Raw genomic sequence first — 22,036 nt, forward strand, 5'->3', positions numbered from 1 at the left:
GACCCCATGACAAAATGAGCATGTTCAAAGTTGTTAGCCAAGTTAGTACAGCTGGAGTCTACCTACTGTTTCAGCAATAGGTATATTTTAAACATGTTATATTTCAGTTTTTTAGCTTAATATATATTAGCAATAAAGCAAACACATTTCAAGATTTAGTTTTCACAGTGCACACACAAGTGCACAGATGTCTCTGTGTCTGCATCTCTTCCCCGCAGTCTTTATCCTCTGCCCACATTTCTTGTCAGCTAATTTACCCTTTTCAATCTGCCACATCCTTCTTTGCTTTTTCGATCATCTCCCCACTTAATCATTATCTCATACTCATGCTTCTCATTTTCTATCTTCTTTCACCCTTTTCCTTTGCTCTGTCACTTCATCCATCTCTGTCCCGCTCTTCTCCTGCTCTCATAATTCCTCTCTCCCGCTTTCTTTTCTTTCTCTAAGTCTCTCTCTCTCTCTCTCTCTCTCTCTTCCTCTCTTCCTCTCTATTCACCTCTCAGGCTTACTCCCTCATTTCACTCCTTTGTTCACTTAACCTTCCACATCCTTATCCAGCTGTCACTTGTCCTCCAGTTGCATCTGGCTCTTTTCTCTTCCTCCTGACCCTGACCCAGTCACCTACTTTGGGAAGGCACAGGGTTTCCTTGAGCAAGGCAGCACTTGGGCAATTTCACCTCTTATCTGATGATTGGGAGGATACTTTTTGTTCTACTAGTGAGTATGCAGATTGTGGGACGACCTTTTCTATATAATTTGTTTTACATATTTAGGTATTGTATTGGTGATCAAATTTGTATTGTAATGTGTCTATTCTATATTTATGTTCTTAACTTAGCTTTTTGCTTTTCCTTCATATGTTTATTGTATGCACCAAAAACCAAGGCAAATTACTTGTATGTGAAAACCTACTTGGCAATGAATCAGAATCTGATGAATGTAAAAAAGAAACAGTCTATTGACACAATTTGGTAGTGACAAATTCATTTTTTTAATCTGTTGAATGAAATAATTTTGGAGAGTGCCGAGGTGAAGTTTATGGGAGGTTGCATTCCCTCCTGTTTCTGCCTTCAGAGTTTCTACTAACTGGTAGAAATAAACAACATTGTGAACACTGTGGTGGATTTGAACCTCCCTGTCCTAGAGCCAGTGGTGGAAGAAGTATTCAGATCCTTTACTTAAGTAAAAGTACAAATACCACACTGTCAAAAATACTCATTTACAAGTTAAAGTCCTGCATTGAAAATGTTACTTAAAGGGGTGATAGAATGCAAAACCGATTTTACCTTGTCATAGTTAAATAACGACAGTTCGGTGGGTAAAAAGGACATACATAGAAGCTCAAAATCCCATTGATACCCCTATCCTCTGCAAATCTCACATTTTGAAACTGCCGCTGAAAACGGGCGAATCTCAACAAAGCTGGAAGCTGACGTAAGCATCCCAAATCCTAGTCTTTGTCACGCCCCAACATTTGCATAGGCTACACCACTGACCTGAAGTCAGCTTAGTCTTCTGAATCTAGCTAGGTCATGCAGATCTCCAGAGGTCCGCTATTTAATTACTAAATTCACTTCTGAGACTTTTTTATGCGAGAAATCAACTATATAGAGGTCAAATATGGGCCGTTTTACGAAAATTGATGGCTAATTGCAAATTTTGTCCGACTGTGTGTCGCAGTTCAGCAGGAGCTCAGCAGGCTACGTGACAGCGGCCGGTGCTGCCTCGCCGCCCGGCGTGTCCTACTTCATAGACTCGCTGTGATCTAGCTGGATCTCCGTCACGAAGGGAAGCCAGCGGCGCTCCATACCCGCGCAAAGTCACCGGTTCTGGGTTACTGGACTACAAAATGCCGAGGCCCTGATGGAGCTCCAGGGCCTGCAGCTAGCCGCGATCTTTACCCATAGGATTGGAGGGACAGTTAGCAGCTAACAAAATCCCTAATGTTCACAAAAATGCATTAAATTGAAATCGGACACCATTGTTAGCTTTGTAAGACCTTGGGGTATATGTTATACAAGTGGCGTGACGAAATTCAAACTAAATATACTCTAGTTATGCCGGCAGCTGGCAGCCAGCCAGCTCCGCGGAGCCCCGAGCCCCAGTAGTCCAGTAGCCGAGAAACGGTGACTTTCACTGGGTATGGAGGTTGCCGTTTTCTCGTCAGACTGTGTGGATCTCCTAAAGTCCGACACGTCTTACCAAATTTGCAATTAGCCATCAATTTTCGTAAAACGTCCCATATTTCAGCTTTATATAGTTGATTTCTCGCATAAAAAAGTCTCAGAAGTGAATTTAATAACAAAATAGCAGACAAACAATGTATAACTTTGCAGTGTCTGAAATATGAGACCTGCTGTCTCGTCTCCAATGTGTTTCTATGGGGTTCGCTCAAACCAATCAGCGCGCAGCTCATCTAAATATTCCTGAGCATACCATATTTGGAAGAAAAGCTCTTGTTCCAAATAGAGCCATATTCACAGGGTAGTTAAGGGCCTAATAAAATAGCATTCGGGCAATTTTCAGCCCAACCAATGTTACATACCCTATTAGGAGACCTTAAGGAACAGTGTGAAATACCCTATAAAATCATTCTATCACCCCTTTAAGTAAAAGTATGTAAGTATCAGGAAAATGTACTTAAAATATTAAAAGTACTCAATGCAGAAAAATTCTCACATTTTAGAAACTGGAAACGATCCAAACCGTTCTGTTAGTCAACTAAGTGTTTATTCAGCTAACCATTCCAGCTGGACTTGACTATATATTGTTGGGTAGTTTAATCTGTAATAAAACATCATATTTTATAAACTACATGTGTTTTGTGTGCAAAAATCTTAATTTGTAAAGTAACTAGTAATTAAAGCTGTCAGATAAATGTAGTGGAGTAAAACATACAATATTTCTCTCTGAAATGTAGTGGAGTAGAAGTAGAAAGTGGCATGAAAAGAAAAGACTCAAGTAAAATACAAAAAATGTGTACTTAAGCATAGTTGAGTAAATGTACTTAGTTACATTCCTCCACTGCCTAGAGCTGTAAAGTTATAAGTCTGCCAGATCCTGGCAGTGCCATGTTCTTGGTGCCGACTTCAAGAACTGCAAATGCACACATAATTTTCCCTGACTCTTTTTCTCTTTCTACAAATATGAGGGGATTTACTACAGGCCAAGACACTCCCCTGCTGTTAATCCGCATGCTTTATAGTTCTCTACACAGGGTCTTAGTGAATGTGTGTATGTGTTATAAAGATTGATGCTTGTTCATACATCAGATGTATTTTAATGTATAAATCACACAATATTGAAAAGGTTACGTCTGACAGGAAATTATCACAAGCCTTAACTTCTATACGCCACTCATGCATGTGTACAGTACTGTTGTTTGTGTGTGTGTGTGTGTTTGCAAAGCAGCCTATCATAGGCTCAACAAATCATGACTAACCTCAGTGACACAAAACATTTACCAAACGGGCCATCTGCATTTTAATCACTAAGTATAATTTATCTATGGACAGCGTACATTAATACAGGGGACTCTTGATTCCTCACAACACAAAAAAATTCACATGGCTGTCTCATTTCTGCTGATGGCAACGCTATGCTAATAGTGTTAGAATTTTCTGTGCACCTTTTCAAACAGGCCCATCACAGAGAGGTTTAGGTGGATGTGTCTAGGGAAGCATATGTGCAAAAGCATTTGTTTGTATGCATATCACTGCAGTCTCAGAAAAACATATCAATGCAGTATGCTGCAAGTTTTTTATTCCTTAAAGGAGAACTCCGGCCAATTTTTACGTTAATCTTGATCGCTATAACTATGTTAGTACTGTCGATAGCAAAACGAGCCGAATCGGTCCTGGCAAACTGGAGTTACTGCAGCTAATGCCCAGAGCTCCCAGTGAGCTAAAACAGCAGTCTTTGGGGGCATAACATAAAGAGTGCCTTTGTGCCTCTTAACACAAAATACAATTAAAATGTCTGTGAAACAGGGCCCTTACATGACAACTAGATGCGTTTTCAACTCAGACATTGTTTAAATTCACCTACCCTGTTAGCTGCTAGCTGCCGTTGGGAAAGAGTGAGTGTGTTCAGCCCGGCTTCGGTGATAATCAATAAGCAGCAGTTCCGTGTGTATTTGTAGCATATATATCCATTTTGTGTGTGAACGATCTGGCGTTGGAGAGTAGGAGTCTTGGCAGTGGCGATCTATGTGGTAGTTTCCTTAGCCGTGCTAGCAGGCCCGCCCGGTGGCATCCTAGCTTTTGCTTCCTCCCCGCCTTCCCTGCCTGCCGTGGCCGACAACAATCCAACTAGTGCCCTCTGGTGTGGTGGATGTCCTCCTGAGGACAGGTCATGCCTTCGCGGTGAAAATCTTTAGTTTATTTCCCCCTCAAAAATAGGTAATTGAGCACTGTAGTGGTTATGACCATATCAGTGACTACGTAACTATATGGAAATGGGCCAAATGATGCCTGTGCCTTGTACAGTGTTACAGAAGGCTCGTGCTGAAGTCACGTGGGAATTCAGTTGTAGCAGGAAAAGGTAAACAGCAGTGTGCAGATCGGAGCGTAGTGTGTGAAGAGTGAAGAGCGGAGGTGTTCACAAGGGAACTGGGAAGAAGCTTGGAGTAACGTAGCTAACTATGGAGCTAGAGCTAGCCTTCAGTAACGCTATTACTGTACAAGCAACAGGCATCATTTGGCCCATTTCCATATAGTTACATAGTCACTGATATGGTCATAACTACTACAGTGCTCAATTATCTATTTTTGAGGGGAAAATAAACTACAATTTTTCGCCGCAAAGGCATGACTTGTCCTCCGGAGGACATCCACCAGACCAGCGGGCGCTCATTGGATTGTTGTTGGCCGCGGGAGGCGAGGAAGGCGGGGAGGAAGCAGAGGCAAGGGTGCCGGACAGGCCTGCTAGCCCGGCTAAGGAAACTACCACAAGTTCGCCACTGCAAAGACTCCTACTCACCAACGCCAGATCCATGTCACACACAATAGATGATCTACAAATACACACAGAACTGCTGCGTGATGATTACCACAGAAGCCTGGCTGAGCCGGGCTGAACACACTCCAGGATGGCAGCTAGCAGCTAGCAGGGCAAGCTAGAGGCAGGATGTCTGAGTTGAAAACACATCTTGTTGTCAGGTAAGAGCCCCGTTCATGTTGCACAGACATTTTAATTACATTTTGTGTCTGTTAAGAGGCACAAAGGCACTATTTATCTTATGCCCCCATAACTGCCGTTTTAGCAATGTGAGCTCTGGGCATTAGCTGCAGCAGCTCCTGTTGCTAGCACCGATTCGGCTCGTTTTTTTTGCTATCGACAGTACTCACATACGTATAACAATCAAGATTAACGTAACAATTGCCCGGAGTTCTCCTTTAATAAGGCTTGCATGGTTATCTTTGAGTTTACATAATATTTTGACCTTATGCACACTTTAAACCTTTTTAAAAAACACTGCAGGTTTTATATTACTGACAATGTGCTAGGCATTCTTCATCAAAACAATATACCTGGCTGATGCACCTGGTCCCTCTTCTAGTCATGTTAGCTGCGGTTAATCAGTGTTTGCAGGACAGTAACATGCTCTTTGTATGTTACTGTTGTATGCACTCCTTGTTCTGTTATCTTGAGAAAAAAATTGCAATTGCAGAGAATAATGAATCTCCAGGTTACCCAAATGTAACACTGGTTTTAACATCACTGTGCATTTGTTGAAGATAGTCTAGTAATTACATTACCCCTATACTTCAACTGCAGAAACAAATCTACAAATCTGTTGTACAGTGTAAGCAGTTTAGGTGATAGACAGTGGTCTGTATTAGCCGTGTAATGACAGGAAGAGTATGTATCACTGCACTGTAAAACCCAGTCAGTCCGCTACACGTGAGAGCACACACACACACACACACACACACACACACACACACACACACACACACACACACACACACACACACACACACGTTTTATTCACTGGTCTGGTTCATTTCCAAACAAGTGATGGAATTCAAACCAGCTGCAGTGACAAGCCAGCTCCTCTAAAGTAAGGGAGGTCAGACACAGAGAGTAAGGTGGCAGAATTCTTTCCCTAGCTAAACAACTTCAAGAGTTATCTATAGATAAGTCTTTTTTGGATTTAATTTGTGACTTGAGGATTGGTGAAACATTGTTGCACTGAACATGAAGCCAAATTTCTTTTTTGAAAACAATGACTTTTGGAGTGCATTTATTTCACAAAAGCAACCAATCTAAATGTGCTACTTGCCGACCTGTGGATGAAACCAAATCCCAAAAAATTACTACAGCTCTTGCGAAATGGGTGGCAACTAACTACAGACCTGTCAGCATGGTAGAAGACTCGGGTCTTAAAGACATAGTACGGTTGGCATGTTCTGCATTAATGACAGATTCACACATTTCTCTTTTGTTTACCGTAAATAAATACTAAACAAATACAAATCTTAAAGTCAAGTTCATGAACTAACTTTCTTTGCATTCATTTGATTCTCAATCAAGATACACTGGTAAGAATTGATTTCCATTGTTAATATGTACTTAAAAACAGTTCTGAAATGCAAAATAATAGAATTTTAATCATGTGATAAAATATTGATGATGATAGTGATTAATCATGATTAACTATGGAAATTCAGCGATTAAGCGCGATTAAAAAAAATTAATCGTTTGACAGCCCTAATTTTTTATAATATAAGACTCTCAAAGGTGTGTTTCCGCATAATGAATACTTTTAGAACATTTAGCTAAAAATACTTTTGTACTTTTACTTACTTTTACTAGTAACATTTTGAATGCAGGACTACAGGAATATTTTTAAACCATGGTATTTCTACTTTTACATAAAGGTCCAATATGTAATATATTTACTGCAATAATTCCAAAAATGACCCTGATGCATCAATAGATATTAAGGAAACATGCTAAGTTGAAATACTATCTTTTCTGACAACAATGCTAATGCCAGTAATTTCTCCTTTTGAAATTTCCGTTCCGTGACGGAATTTCTGTTTGTGTTTTGGCCTGTGTGTTGTTATCAACTGCCCAGTTTGACAGCCAGAAACAACCAGGTTGCCAGATATACCTGTAAAAACGTAAACCCAGCGCGCTACAGCTGTAACGTTAGTACAGCCATGAAAGCAGCAAACAAACGAACAGGATCAACGGAGATAGATTCTTCCCAACCTAAAAATAACACCATGTTTCTAACCGTTGTGTGACCAGAGATATAACAAACCCCGGGTAAATATTGGAGATGTATTTGAAAGATGGAGACAGCTTAGAGCCCAAAAGGACGCAGAGTTGGCTAATTTCCTCTTGAACAGGTAAACATTAGCTTCAGGCTAATTTATCATGGCTACAAGGGCGTTTTATGTCATTTCAACATTTGTGTACTCACATTGAATTATATAGCAAGTACCCGAGTTGGTTACTTACAAAAACAATTGAGACACAGCCAGTAAAGTGATCCCGACTGGTCCTGGCTAACGCCATAATGCTAACCCTGCTAACTGCTAACGTTACTGGAGGGCCAGGCAAGCGGGCCACAGCTGTTTACAACGTGTAGCCTGTTCAGCGGCCGTAGCCGACAACGGTGAGCTATTTTAAGCCAAGAGAGGGGGGCTGTAAATCGGAAAGAGGACTGTGAGTTTGCAGTGTGTTTAGCGATTGTTGCCATAATTCTAAACCAATAAAGTGTGTTCCGTCAGGTGGAGAGGACAGCAAGGTAGTGTTATTTTTAGCGGTTCTCACCGTAATACTAAGCCAAGGAAGTGTGTCTGTCCGTTGGGTGGAGAGGACGGCAAGGTTGTTGTGTTTTTAGCGGTTCCTACCGTAATTCTAAGCCTAGGAAGTGTGTCTGTCAGTCGGGTGGAGAGGACAGTGAGGTTGTTGTGTTTTTAGTGGTTCCTATCTGTAATTCTAAGTCGAAAAAGTTTGCCTGTCAGTTGGGTACAGAGCTCCGCGTGAGCACAGGCTTTTATGACTGTCAATATAGCCAGCATCTAACGGTAGCTACTCTGCTGTGCTGTGAAGTAATGTCTGGCTATTTGAGACAAGCATCTAGCAACATTGTTGTGGATGCTGTGGTCTCAGCCTGGCAACCTCCGTGAACTTCGAGTCTGGGGAGGAGGGGGCGGGGGACACAACTCTCTCCAGTATTTTGAAGTTGCACTGCAGTAACTATTTTAAACACTAGCTGTCAGTATTACATAGTGCACATTTAAAAGAATACTTTGCTGATTTCAAATCAGCTCTGTGCAGGGGCGTTTCGAGGACTTGAAGGGTTCGGGTTCGGGGCTTAGCCTGGACCCATTTAAATAAACTTAATGCAATGCAAAACAGCGATTGGCTTGCCCAGCTTGTTAATAACCGGTGTATGTTCATTTTAGCTACCCAGTTTGTAGATGTTAGTTAGATAGCACCAACATTTGGCCTAATCATAACTGGCCTGGCAACCCAAAGGCCAAGGTTTTGTTTCCAGATTTGTGTGGCAACTTATGATGTGGGGGGGTCTGGGGGTCCTCCCCCTAGAAAATTTTTTAGCGTTAAAAACTTAATTTCCTGCATTCTGGTGAATTTTTATGCACCTATTTCTACCTTTTTCTGAATCAATTTATGATATATTAAATATATCTTTATGTAAAGGGAAACATAGGGGACAATTCAAAAAATAAAAACATAATGGAATATTTTGCAGTAAGGCTCTCAGGCTTTCTGTATTGCTTTCAACTATTTATTCTCCTGTAGATCGACTTTTCTAATTATATCTGAGTCAGCACACATGTAGCCTAGGCATAATTTACTCTTCCCTCCTCTGTTGCGTCTTTTGTTGGGGAAGAAACCTCCTTAAATGTGCACATGACAATTATTCACCTCAATGATATATGAATTAATTTTAATGAATTAATAAACCCCTGGACTGTAATATTTCAGATGTGTTTGAGCAAGATTTCTGCTCATGTTCAAAACTTTGTGCACATTCAAAATATATCTGTGTTCTCTGTGATTTGGAGGAGTTGTGATATTTTGAGAAAAATAATGTGATAATAGGCTATTACAAGAATACAGTCACTATATTTCAGAAAATAATCTACCTGCACCATAGTCATGCTGTGCATTACGTGATTGCTCTGCTGATATGGTAGATCTCAGACCTCCTGACAGACACAGAGTCCCGTTTGAGACTCTGGTCTGTCCCTGAATGACACAAAGTTTAGCTAGGGAAGTGGCTGTACGCTGCTTTACATTGGAGGTGGAAAACGTCGCCGTCAACGCTGAATGGTGATACACAATATATAGCTCTGTATTCTTTTACAAAGTGGGCTAAATGTTCAGTTTTAAGTCAAAGCCACTTTTCACAAGCTCTTTTATTAAAACAGATTGTGAGTCAAATAAAATGCAAAGACATGGTTTCCTTTACCAGTTTGAAAATATACAGCTGCAACACATGTAAATGAAAGCTATCTGAAATAAATAGCCTAGGATATATTAAAAAATATATATATCTCTGAGAAAGCTCCTTCACTTGTTTTCAACAACAATAACAGACTGATTAAAAGAGAGAGGGTTCTACTCCGACCTGCGTCCCTTTGCTGCATGTCATTCCCCCCTCTCTCTCCCTTTCCATGTCTTCAGCTGTCCTATCAAAATAAAGGCAGAAATCTTAAAATAAAAAAATAAAAAAATTAAAAAAAACCAGACAGACAGAAAGACATAGGGAGACAGAGGGAGAGAGGGGGAGTGCGATGAACTGAAGCGTATGCTACTCACAGAGTGACGGCTGACTCATTATGAATGGGTCCAGCACGGGTCGAATGCACTTTGGCGGGTCAGCGGCGTTACACACGTCTTGTGTAGGCTATGAAATGTCTGTATCATCACTGCGCTGCATTTTTATGAACTATGATATTCTGGCCACGGGTCACATCTCTCGCCCAGGTCCAGCAGGCTCCGTCTCACACACTATTACTCAACGAACGTTAGTTGCATTCAATAACTTCTAATGTGTTTTTCGCCGTGGCGGCCGCAATAACAGAGAGTTACCAGCGGAAACACTGGTACTGCGCGGAGGAGCGATCCAAACACAGGCACGGCTTTACAGAAGGAATGGGTCATGTAACGCAACATTAAACCATATCGATATAAACGACATTGCTTCGTTCGTGGAGAGGCAGCAGATGCAAGGACGTTAGGGGCACCGGTGCGACCTAGGAAAAATCTTCGCACCCTTACAAATTTTGGTCGCATTGCACTCTAGAGCCCTGGAAGCCGCGCTGCTCATCTCTATTTTTAAAGAGAGAGTGGACACTAAAGCGACGCACAGGTCTGCTTCAGTACAGTATGTGCAAAGCCAATGCACAATGAAATAAGGCAACTTATGATTTCGGAGGTTTACATAGGCTATTGTCCGGTTTCATATTTGTCAGTCAACTTTTCAAAATACATTCGGGGCTACACTCAAAACATTTGGGGCTGAAGCCCCAGCAAAATCGGCTGACGGTCGATGGAAACTTCTGGCGTCTGGCTCTGTGACATTTTTGTGTGGGCAGTGTGTTTAGATGAACGGTGTTTGGCTTCCCTCCTTGGTGCCAGTGCACAAAGAAGCAGAGTCGCAGAGGTCTGCCAAGATCTCGGTAGAGTTCCACTGCTCTGCTCTGCGGGGAGCTCTATGCACTGGCACCACAGAGAGAAGCCAAACATTGTTCATCTTAACACACTACCCACACAAAGATGACACAGAGGTGGTTTGAAATCATCAAAATATTCCTTTGAGAAAAAGATCTGAAATAACCACTGGCCACCTGTCATAAAACGCAGAGCACTAAATATTAACAAATACTTTGAAATACAAACCAGGATCATTAGCACATGGATTGCACACTGTACAATTATAGCTAACATACAACCAGCTATGTAATTAATAACCTCCATCAAATAGCACATGAATGACACTGACCATTGACTCTCTCACCAAACTCTCGTTTGCGTCAAGGTGATAGTGGTAAAATACATCACCAGGCTGCTTATCACTGGCTGATGGCCAGAGATCTGCCTTTCCCTTGAGCATTTTAAACAGCTGCAGCTGGGTATATTAGTGATGAAATGGGTCTTGTGTACAGCTCAGGGACCATCCCAAGACTATGTGCTAAACTGGGCATCCTAATGAAATAAAGAAAGGCTATGTGTTACATTGAGTTACCTGTGAGGGCTAGAGCTGTCCCCTGTGACATAGAATAATGCATTTAATGTGTTTTGGCTATTTGAGAAAATGTCTCGCTCTCAGACTCCCACAGCAACACAAGGATAGAGGGATGGAGAGAAAGAAGGGAGCAAAGAACAAAGAAGAAATAAAACACAAACATGTTTGGAAACAGAAAACAGGAGAGAGAGAAAGAGGAGGACAAACAACCGATTAAAAAGGGAAGAGAGAATAGTCGAGGGAGGACAGGAAAGGGAGGAGGGAGAAAACAGAAAACACAGTGTTTGCAAATCACAAATTAAAAGCATAAGTGTTACCATACAGACCGTTGTCCCAGAGGAAATATGGGCCTTTCAGCATCAAAACCTTATTTGTAGCAAGTAGGTAGGTAGAGACGACCTCTCCTCCTGTCATCATTCACAGCAGCAGTTAAGGATGCAAAACTATAAATATTAAAGGAACATTAACTGTAGTGTCATTCTGGGGCACCTGGATAGCTCACCTGGTTGAGCGTGCGCCCCATGCTAGATTCTGACCCTCCGCCCTTTGCTGCATATCATTCCCCCTATCTCCCCCCTTTCCTGTCTTAAGCTGTCCTGTCAATAAATGCCTAAAAATGCCTAAAAATGCCAAAAAAATAATCTTAAAAAAAAAAAAATCATTCTGAGCTTGACTTTCTCTACCATCTGCATCAATTGTATACAACAACAATAAATATTGTGTTATTAAGAAATTTGAAAAAGCACTGCTCCACAATCCTATAAATAATTGGTATTTTAAAAATGTAAAATAAATAATAAATAAAAATGTTTCCAAAATATGGAACCAAAATATACAGTGAAAGACATGCTGACTGCATTATGGTTGTCATTCATTTTAGAGAATAGAGAACTCCTGTCTTGGAAAAAGGGTTTAAGGATGAAGTCTGGAAAATAACCAATGTGTTATCATTATTTAAATGTATCAAGTCGCTTTTAAGTAGATGTGAGTGCACCTGTCCTCCAAATTTGATTGCAATTTAATCACATACTCAAGAGTTATTGTGTACCAACAGTAGATTATTGTAGCAAACAATTACAGGAAAAGGGCATGCCATTTAAAGAAAAAGAAGAATAATGAAAAACCTTTTTAAGGCTCATTCAAAAATTGTTATGCAACTTGGTAAGGATTGGATGAAATTTGCAGTTGTCTTTGGAAATCTGTGGAAATTTTAAGGTGCCCTGTTGAGTTTTCTTGTAAACAAACAAAAGTTGAAGTTTGTATTCAGTATTTCTCACCAAAACGCATTGTGTTATGGTGTTTGAGTTCTAACTAACAGGTTGAATGCATCTGCAGTAAAATTGACACAACACACGTACCTCTAAACATCAAGTAAAAGTCAAAACACTCACCACCCTGATCAGTGCTGACGGTGATGATGGCTACCTGGCGAGGAAAGGAGCTTATGTCTGACACACCATTGAGGGACTCAATCTCAAAGGTGTAGTTGGCGTGGGCTGAGAAGTCCATGATAGTGACTGTGGCGTCAGTCAGGCCTAATGGTCGTGGTAGGAAACGAAGTTCCTCCTCACAGAACTGGCACTGGTCGGGCTCGGGGCCACAGCGTTTGCACTGGACATTGTAGGTGAGATCCCGGCGGCCCCCGGTGTCGCTGGGATGTGACCACTCCAGCATCAGACAGGTGTCGTTCAGATTAAACATCAAGTTGCGGGGAGGAGATGGAGGGCCTGTCAGTAGTAGAAGAAAATATAATTAATGGATAATTAAATCAATCAGTTAAAGGGTGCTTTTGATATTTTAGCTGATGTTTAGAAAATAAGTTACTCAATTAGCTGTACTAATGCACAACCCACCACTTCCCCATTACCTACAGGGTGTCCAGAACTGAAAGTTTCCATCGACCACCAGCTGGCTTTACTTAAAAAAGCAAATATATAATCCACTGTTGAACTGGATTTTGAGACACTTCCGTACCACAAAACTCTTCATATAAATTCCTCTCCTGTGCAGTAAACATTCTACTTTATTTTACCTCCCTCACATTTTACTTTGTTAAGGTATTTTTGTGCTCTCTGGATGTATGTTTTTGTGTGTCAGGGTAAGTATTGTGCTATAGCAGGCAGCCAGCCAGCTGTCAACAGGGTGGAGTTAAAAGGCCTGAGGGATTTGAACACTCCCGTCCTGCCAGGTTCACTGTCTGCCCAGACAATGGGATGTTTCCCTCTCCTTTACCATCCCTCCATACTTCTCCCTCCCTACCTTTGCTAAAAATCTCAGCAGACAGCAAAGCTCCTCCTACCCCTCCTCCACTTATGTCAGCGGATGTCCATTCTCTCTCTCTCTTTATCTCTTTCTGCGTCTATTGGCCATTATCTCACCTCCTCTATTCTCTCCATCGAGGAGAATTCACCCACCTCCCCTCCTGCAGAGCAACCCCACTGCCATCAATCAACTCCTATTCTCCTCTAGGGGGAGATTGGTATCAGCACCCTCCTTCCTTTCTCTTTTCACTGTCTACTCCATCCAGCCTTTACACTTTCTCTCCACCTTTATCTCTCCTCCGGTGACATCCTCTTTTTCTTGCTCTACCTTTGTCTTCCTCTCGGGTCCTCAGTCTTTAATCTTCATTTCTTTCTTTTTGTTATACTTAGACATCAAGCAAATAGTTTAGGCTCTGGCCTACAAGCTCCTGATTAAAATGCATTATGTGAGCAAACACAGAACTCACAGCTTGTTAGAATAGATGTGGTAGTCTGCACCTCTTAGTTTTCTGGGTTGTTATATCCCCACAAGCCTTTATACACAGTGTTTATACTGGACTGTACTTAGGATGCACTTTTGCCTGGTAGATTTACTTCAACAACTAATAATGTAGTATGGGTAAGTATGGTGTCCATTTTTATATGTATTTTACTTGAACTTAATCTCCAAAAATCCAATGCTCACACCAAGATAAATTAACCACCCATATTCAGAGCAGAGTTGTGTAATTATTTAGAATCTTTCAGCCTGGTCATTGGTCTAATGTCTTCATACTTCAGAGGTAAAAAAGAGAGAGAGTGAAAGAGAAAAAAGTGAATTAAACATAATTTAGCTGTTTTTATGGTGGCACATCTTTACCTGTTTCATCCGTATATAATAGCAGTATATAATATAATATGCAGTACTGTTGGATATTAACTATATAATAGCTATCCAACAGTAAGAGACTGTTGTTGTTGTTGTTGCTGTTACTCTGGAAAGCCTGCAGGTATACATGGATGGATTTTTATGAGCAGAAGGAATATGCTGCATAATCTGAGTCTAAATTTAGAGATGAAAACATTGTTTTAAGGCTTCAAGCCTTTCTGAAGATTTCCTCTGCAAACAGTGTATTAAAGGGAACTGTAAACTCACAGCTTCACCACAAAGGCTTGGCTTTGTGTTGCCGTAAAAGACAAATACACTTTTCCACCCTGTAGAGCTCTTAGACGTGGCCCCCGTCTATCTCAGTGACAGCTAAATGGCTTTTTAATTAAAGGAGAATTAGTCCGGTTAAACTGTAATTTAATGCAAATATGAAGTCGTAATGACAGTCGGTGAATCATCAATGAAGGCGAGGCAGCTGAACAAAAGCCATGTAATTCATCCAGAGAGTCTCTAATGCACAGTTTCACAGCAGATAAGTCTTGCAGACGAGACTGGATTTACGGCCACAGCTAATTCTGAGAGCCCACTGGAGTAATCCACCAGCTCGAGAGACAAAGCAATAACTTGCCCAGACTGTCAGGCATACACAAGTATAGAAATCTTTACAGTGAATTTACAATTACAGATTGAGCAGTGATGGCAATGAGGCTCAAAGCTCTCCCATGACTCTGATCACATCAAAAAGGATGACTAAAAGCCCTGAACATCCATGTGGTTATGTGTCTAACGAACGAGTAATAAGTAATTATCAAGCCCAGTGTGCCGATTTACTCACGTGTACAAGCCATTGTTGGAGGATCGCTCTCAGCCCTGAAGAAGCCCGTCTCACAGTGGCAGATAGCAGCTCCTTCTCCATAGCTGAAACTATGTGGAGGGCACTTTGAACACCTGATGTTTCCAGCATATGCCTTGTAGAAGCCTGGGTGACATGCTGGGGGTGACAGGAAGGAAATATGACAGGATATGAGAGCAAAGCCAGGCCATGTTATGGGCGCACACAAGAATATCACATTTAAACATCCTATCCTTATGTTTCCCAACGCATGAGGACAACACGTGTTGTTTGCTGACAAGAAACCAGCAATGACATGTTTCTAAAATATGACATCATATTGAACTCATACCTATAACATCAATAAACAAGAGGCATTGAAGTGGCCTGGTGTCTGTCAATAATCATCATTTGCATTATCAGTTATGCTAACTGTGTCTGGTATTCATCACACATTCCTATTTCAGAGCATTAAACTTGTAACAGATTCATTAAAATCAGGTTTTATTTTCAAATATGGAAATTGATGCAGCAAGGTTCACTAAAATATAATGAGACATCTGCTCTGGTTTTTGGAACTTATACTCAAAATATTTTTATTTAGAAATGACAATTATACGTTTTTTGTTTAGAATTAATTAACTTTTCTCAACTGGAATCAAAAGCACTTGCATTGCAGAATCCCACACATATTTCTCTTCTCCCTTTCTGGATAAGAACAAAGGTTAGCCCTGATGAAAAAAATGGACACAGATTTAATGCCTTATTTGAATATACTGCTGGTGTTTCACTCTCAATAAATAATTCAAACTGAATGATTAGATGTGATGATAGAAAGCCTTTTTAACAGAATAAAGTGTTAGACCTTGATGAGGATGTTTTTACACCTAGTTGGTTTGCTCTAACTTTTTAGTGTTCTCTCTTTCACCTTTATCAGACAAACATCATGGGGTCAGAGAACTGAAAAATGAAATGCTAACAGAATTTTACTTACTTAAACCATGCAATGCAAATATGTAATATCTATCAAAAACATATTGTACATACCCATTCATCATAAAGTAAAATTAAATGTAAATGATAAAATGAATGATAGCTTAGCTGGCTTACAGCGTCACTTGGACAGAACTTAGCCATTGTTAATGGTATTAGTAACAACTATGTGCTTTTCCTGCTATGACAAATCCAAAATGTATGCTGTGATTGTGAAAAAGGCATATTACTAAAAAAACATAAAGGTGATAAAGTAAAGTATGATTTAAAAAACATCTGATCTGAGCTGTGACACTGAATGAAGCAGTCTGCACATGGCCACACAGTCCTGAGTAGAGGTCCAAGTACCACGGCTGTGTCAAAAATCTGCATACAATAATATAAAACACATACACAAGGGACCTTAAAACGGTGGCAGTACATTTTCTAGGGTTATTGGGCAAAAATTCCATAAAAACCTTTCAGAATATTTTAATTCAAGTGGTCTGAGAGAAAACTAGACTTCTGCACCTCCGCTCTGTTTTCAGGCTTTAGGAAATCTAGCCTGTGATGGAAAACTTTCGCCAATCGCAGGTCATTTCAGAGAGAGAGAGAGAGAGAGAGAGAACATTCCTATTCTATTGGCTGTTCTACACATGCAGACACAGAGGGGAGATGGAGAGCTGCCGGAAGAGGTCTCACTGCAGCTTTAATTTATAGCATGTAATTACATTGTGTGCCTCATTCTGCACCAGGCTATTTACATGAGTAGTGGAGATGGCACTTTATGCTAATATCAAGTGTGATAAACTCACAGTACAATCTCACACAGCACTATTTAACCGGAAGTGATTGTGTCTCGCAGACATAAATGAAAACAAATATATATGGCCTTATTTAAAAAAACTAAAAACTAAAACAAACAGCAGATTTCTTGAAAAGAAAACATACTGGCGTGGCATTAGCAAGTAACCATGTTTAAATTAAAACTTAATTTACACTGTTGTTTTTCAGAGTTTTAAGAGAGACATGTTGTCTTCTATCGGTGGAGGCTAGCATTGAATGTAGCTTAGCTTAATCTGAGGCCAAATTGTTTAAGGAGACAATTTCCATTCTTCAAGGAAGACATTCGGACATGTAGGAAAAACACAGGTGTATGTAATGAAATGACTGAATGACTGAATCATATTTAGAGTTGCAGGGCCCTGATATTGTGCATGCTGGCTCACTGATGAATAGAGCTATTGTTAATGTTATCAGGTAATCAAAATATCATAAAATGCTCTCTGCACTGAGCAGACAAATAATATGAATACATCAAATACAACCTTGTTAAAATACTTACAAATACTACAAACATAGTATTGAAAGATAGAATAAACATTATTTCTACCAATTCATCTTAGCCCCTAAGAACAACAGTCACTTCCATAACTTTTACATTCATTTTTTAGAGAGATTATGTCTAAAGCTGTAACTCCCTGTACTCTTTCCTAACAGAGAGAAGGGTTTAAACACCCTGGTATGGTGCATGGAAAATGTTGCCAAAATGATTTTTTCTAATCCAGCACTAGCTGCTGGATTTATTCCAAAACCCCTGTGCATGAGTGTGTAATAATGAGGCTCTCTCTTAGCAAAACATCTGTACAAACACATATTACTATCAAACCCAGGTTTTGTATTAGTATAAATAAATTTATAAAAGTATAAATAGAGAAAATTGACCAAGACTACATGCATTGTTAGTTTTGTACCACCATAGCATGAAAATACGTCTTGTCTTTGTTGTTTAACTGATAAAATATATAAAAGATAATAGACCTTCCCTTATTAAAAAGCTAAGAAAATCAACTAAAAGCTTACAAAAGTCATTAGGGGCAGATTGCAACAGCTTTTAATAGCATTTTCTCAACCTCCAAACCACTTCCAAGTCACACAGACATGTAAAAGTCTCCTTCCTGGTGAGATTTCCATTGCTGCTGGTTGTCACCAAGCACATCGATTTAACAAGGTAACACAAGCTGAGCCATTTGAAGGGATTCACCTTGAAGCACCGAGTGCCTTTGTGTGTCTCCATTGCTGCCTGTGATAAATGGAGCTGTAGGAAGGACAAGGAACCGCTTGAAACCATGACTGATCAAATGGGGACAATTAGGACAGAGGCGCACACACACAGACACACACACACAGACACACACACACACACACACACACACACACACACATTGATATCCTCTTTTTCAATAGAAAATCTTAAGTGTCCTGTGAGAGTAAGATAGATTGAAATTTAAATAAAATTTCAAAATATTGAAATTGATATTTGCTATCGAAATCTTGCCGTACACAAATACATGCAGCACACACACCCACATACTGTAGGCTACATCAGTATGATAAGTGGCATCTACTGTGGCGTACCAAGGCTGCCTCTGTCATTAACCTATGATACTTGTGTGTCCTTGAGTCAAAAATCGTCAGTCAACTCCCCCACCCCACTAGACCCCGTTTTAGACTGTCAACCTAATGATGCTTCCGCCCGACCTTCGCTGAACTGAGGGGACGTTCCTTTTCGAACCTTGCAGCGTCCCTCTGCAATCTGTCTGGCCAGGCTCTGTTCCAAAGCCACAGTGGTGCTCAGGATGGGTACGCACATACGCAGAAACAGCAGTAACAAAAAAAACATTGAACTACAGCTTGTCAAATGTGAATGAAGCCTGAAGATTTTGACTTTTGAGCAGTTATATGGACTGTATGAGTAATATTGCAATTATTACAATAAACATCCATCCAGACGGATGAAAACAACTTGGTATTGGACAGAGTTTGCACATTGAGCAGCGGATGTTCAGGTGACTAGTGAGTATGACAGCCAAAACAAAATAGCAGTGGAAGGAGGCAGCAGGGCAAGGCTGAATGTGTGTCTCATGTGTGTGTGTTACTGAAATTGATCCATTTTGTAACAATTGTATCAGGGTCATAGAAAATCTAAAAAAAATGAATACAAGTTAAGGACTTTTCTCTGAAGCCCATATCTTCACTGAATGTGCTTACATGGAACATGCATAAGGCAATTAATAAAGATATTATGAACTTTCATAATGCACTTAGATGTTTTTTAAGAACAGCTGTAAAAAATAAGCATGGATTATAAAATATATAATATTGTGTTTTATAAGATTTTATTTGTATATATTTTAAGGATTATACGTACAATTATAAACCATTGTTGCTCATATTTACTCAACTCATTTAGAAAATTATAGTGTTATGACCATAATGGTGCCTTGTATAACAATAATGAAGAGCTCCTGTCTGCATGAGCTGTACTACAGTATGGCTGTATTGATTGACTGATATGTTATTGTGAGAACATATTGTACTGTCTGTCCCATTAGCTGTTTGTTGATCCTGACACCAGAACCCATGACAGATGTTTAAAGAGTTGGAACACAGAGCAAACAGAAGCACAGCTGTTGAGTGAGTGAAACTCCGCAGACATCACATAAAATGATGTACTGTCAATGACATGACATTTATCAAGTATGAGGGTCACTGAATTACAAAGCGTTTAATCGGATTGCATACCTTTATTTATAAAGATACAGTCAAGTGGCCTATATTTGTCTTTTATAATGATGCATCATAATATATTATGAAGGCTTTTATCAATTTGGAAAATGTATTAATGCCTTATCCAGGTAATCCATTATAGATATGCATTTTATAGAAAGTTCTATCAAAGACAGAACTGAAAACAAAAATCTTGAAATGCATGTTATATGAATTCCTTTCATATGACACTTGACAGTAGCAATGTGCGAATATGTGTAGATGTATACTGTTCACACCTCTGAAGCAAGTAGACTAGAAATGAGCAGGGGATTAGAGACGAGTATTCTGACCCACTGGCCTTCGGGGCTCTGATCTAACACTGGGCCCTCAGCCCAAGGTTAATGAGACCTGGAAGTCATCCAGAACATCTACATCTCAGAGCCCCGAGCCGGGCCCTGAGACCCAGAGGCAGCAGATTGGTTGGTGAGGCCTTCCACTTCATACTCACTGGACCTGAACAACACCAGAGCAACTGGCAAGCAGATCATGTACAGGGAGTAGACCTGTCTGGCTTCCTGTCTGTCTGTTTCTCTACTGTCTACATTGTACTGTAGGAGCTACTGCTGAAACATCTACTCAATTTGTTTCTTTGAGCTAAGCAGTGGCCATTTAGTTTAAAGTAGATGGACAGTTTTGGTGGTTCCACCTATGTTTTTTTGTTTGTTTTTCAGACATTTGAACAGAAATCGATTGTGATGTGGTATATCCGTCACCCTGCCTAAAAGCATGACCACAATTGGCTCACCTTGTATGGAAAATTGTTCAGCTCAGTATCCCTAGGAATTATGTTTACAGTGGACAATGTGCATGCCATGATTTGTGTCCAATGCCAATGTCAATCAACCAACGTGGAGGTTTGGGTAGTGCATGGGCATTTGAACTCTAACCACAATCAAACCAAGTGTTTCAGCTGCCTAACCCTAACCATACTATTCACATAATTGCTTTGCTATAAGCACAATCCTTCCCTATCCTTATACAGTACTGTAGTTCCAATGGACAGATATTGTAGAAAACAAAAAATGTTGGCAATGGTGTGATGTTTTGCAGAATCTTCCAATATTGACATTCTTGTCCGGCGAGAAGGTTGAGAAATTGAATAGCTAACTTCCACAATCTATAGACATTTGCTTAAGACAGATTTCAAATGAGCTGTAATAAAGAATAAACTTGTCATTCAGTAAAGCATTCAGAACCGTTACTAAATTGGATGAATGAAAGTTGCCCTGGAAAATAAATAAATAAATAAATGCTTCTCCTAAACTATTCCCCACATCAGGTTCTGAACCTGACAATTCTGTTTGGCTTTGATAGGTGAAAGTCTTAGTGTCCCATTAGGGTTTAAATGCAATTTTAGACATCCCAAAAAGAATCATTAAATTGAATATTAGTATAAAATGTAATCAGTGGCAATCATTCCAACGCAACACATTCTGTATTACAACCTTCTTCATCACTGGTATCTGCCTATATGTGTGTTGTGTCTGAAGGCCTGTGTGCATGTGTAAATGACACTCTTTGGCTCTTTGCAGTGCATAGCCGATGATGGTGGGTTCCTCTCTCCGGTGGTCAGCGAAGAAGAACAATTCCAAGAGGAGCACAATTCTGCAGCATTTACTTGCAGAACCACATCAACAAATGTTGCAGAATAGTTCAGCTCTTGAAATCAAAGGCAGCGTGGTGAGGAGGCGATGCAAAGGATGAGAGATCATTGCAGCAATGGTGGCAGTATAGGCGAGATGCAGCCTGAAACTTATTGCATATGAAAAAAACAATACAAAAAGCAAGACCATTTTCAGTTTCATCACCCTCCGTCTCCCTTCTATAAAATTCAAATATAAACCCCATTGCTTGTTCTCTGTGCTGACACAGTACACATCTTGTCTATGCATATCTTACATATTATCAGAATAGTAGTGCTGAGTCCTTTTTCTTTCTCCATACATAATATTCATCATGCTCTGCATGGGAAAATATAACCCTATTTTCCTTGCTCATGATATTCAAGTTAGAGTTATCTTATGTTCTTGAGCCAATAGTTTTACATACATGTACAACTACACTCTTCAGCAGGAACATTAGCAGTGGTACTCTGAATTTATTAAATGTAGGTTTCAAACACTCTAAATGAAAAGCCCTCCTCTCTCCTCTGTGTCAGTCCATCTCTCTTACTCATCAGCCTCCCCCCCTCCATCTTCATTAGCGAAAGCAGTAAGCGCCTTCTCTGATTTGCACTTGAGGATTAGTGGCCCTCT

At 40.2% G+C, this 22,036-nt stretch overlaps 1 protein-coding gene across 2 annotated transcripts in view; it reads right to left on the reverse strand.

Annotated features, from left to right (window-relative positions):
• epha6 (eph receptor A6) overlaps nt 1-22,036 on the reverse strand; it is a 188,670-nt gene that overhangs the window by 70,997 nt on the left and 95,637 nt on the right. For both annotated transcript variants that reach the window (XM_031281749.2, XM_031281750.2), the window contains 2 exons: nt 15,201-15,356; nt 12,628-12,963 (listed from right to left, as the gene is read on the reverse strand). In XM_031281749.2, coding sequence (XP_031137609.1) covers nt 12,628-12,963; nt 15,201-15,356 — 492 coding nt within the window. The remainder of the gene's footprint in view (nt 1-12,627; nt 12,964-15,200; nt 15,357-22,036) is intronic.

The sequence above is a fragment of the Sander lucioperca genome, chromosome 8, assembly GCF_008315115.2.
Source record: "Sander lucioperca isolate FBNREF2018 chromosome 8, SLUC_FBN_1.2, whole genome shotgun sequence".
NCBI lineage: Eukaryota > Metazoa > Chordata > Actinopteri > Perciformes > Percidae > Sander > Sander lucioperca.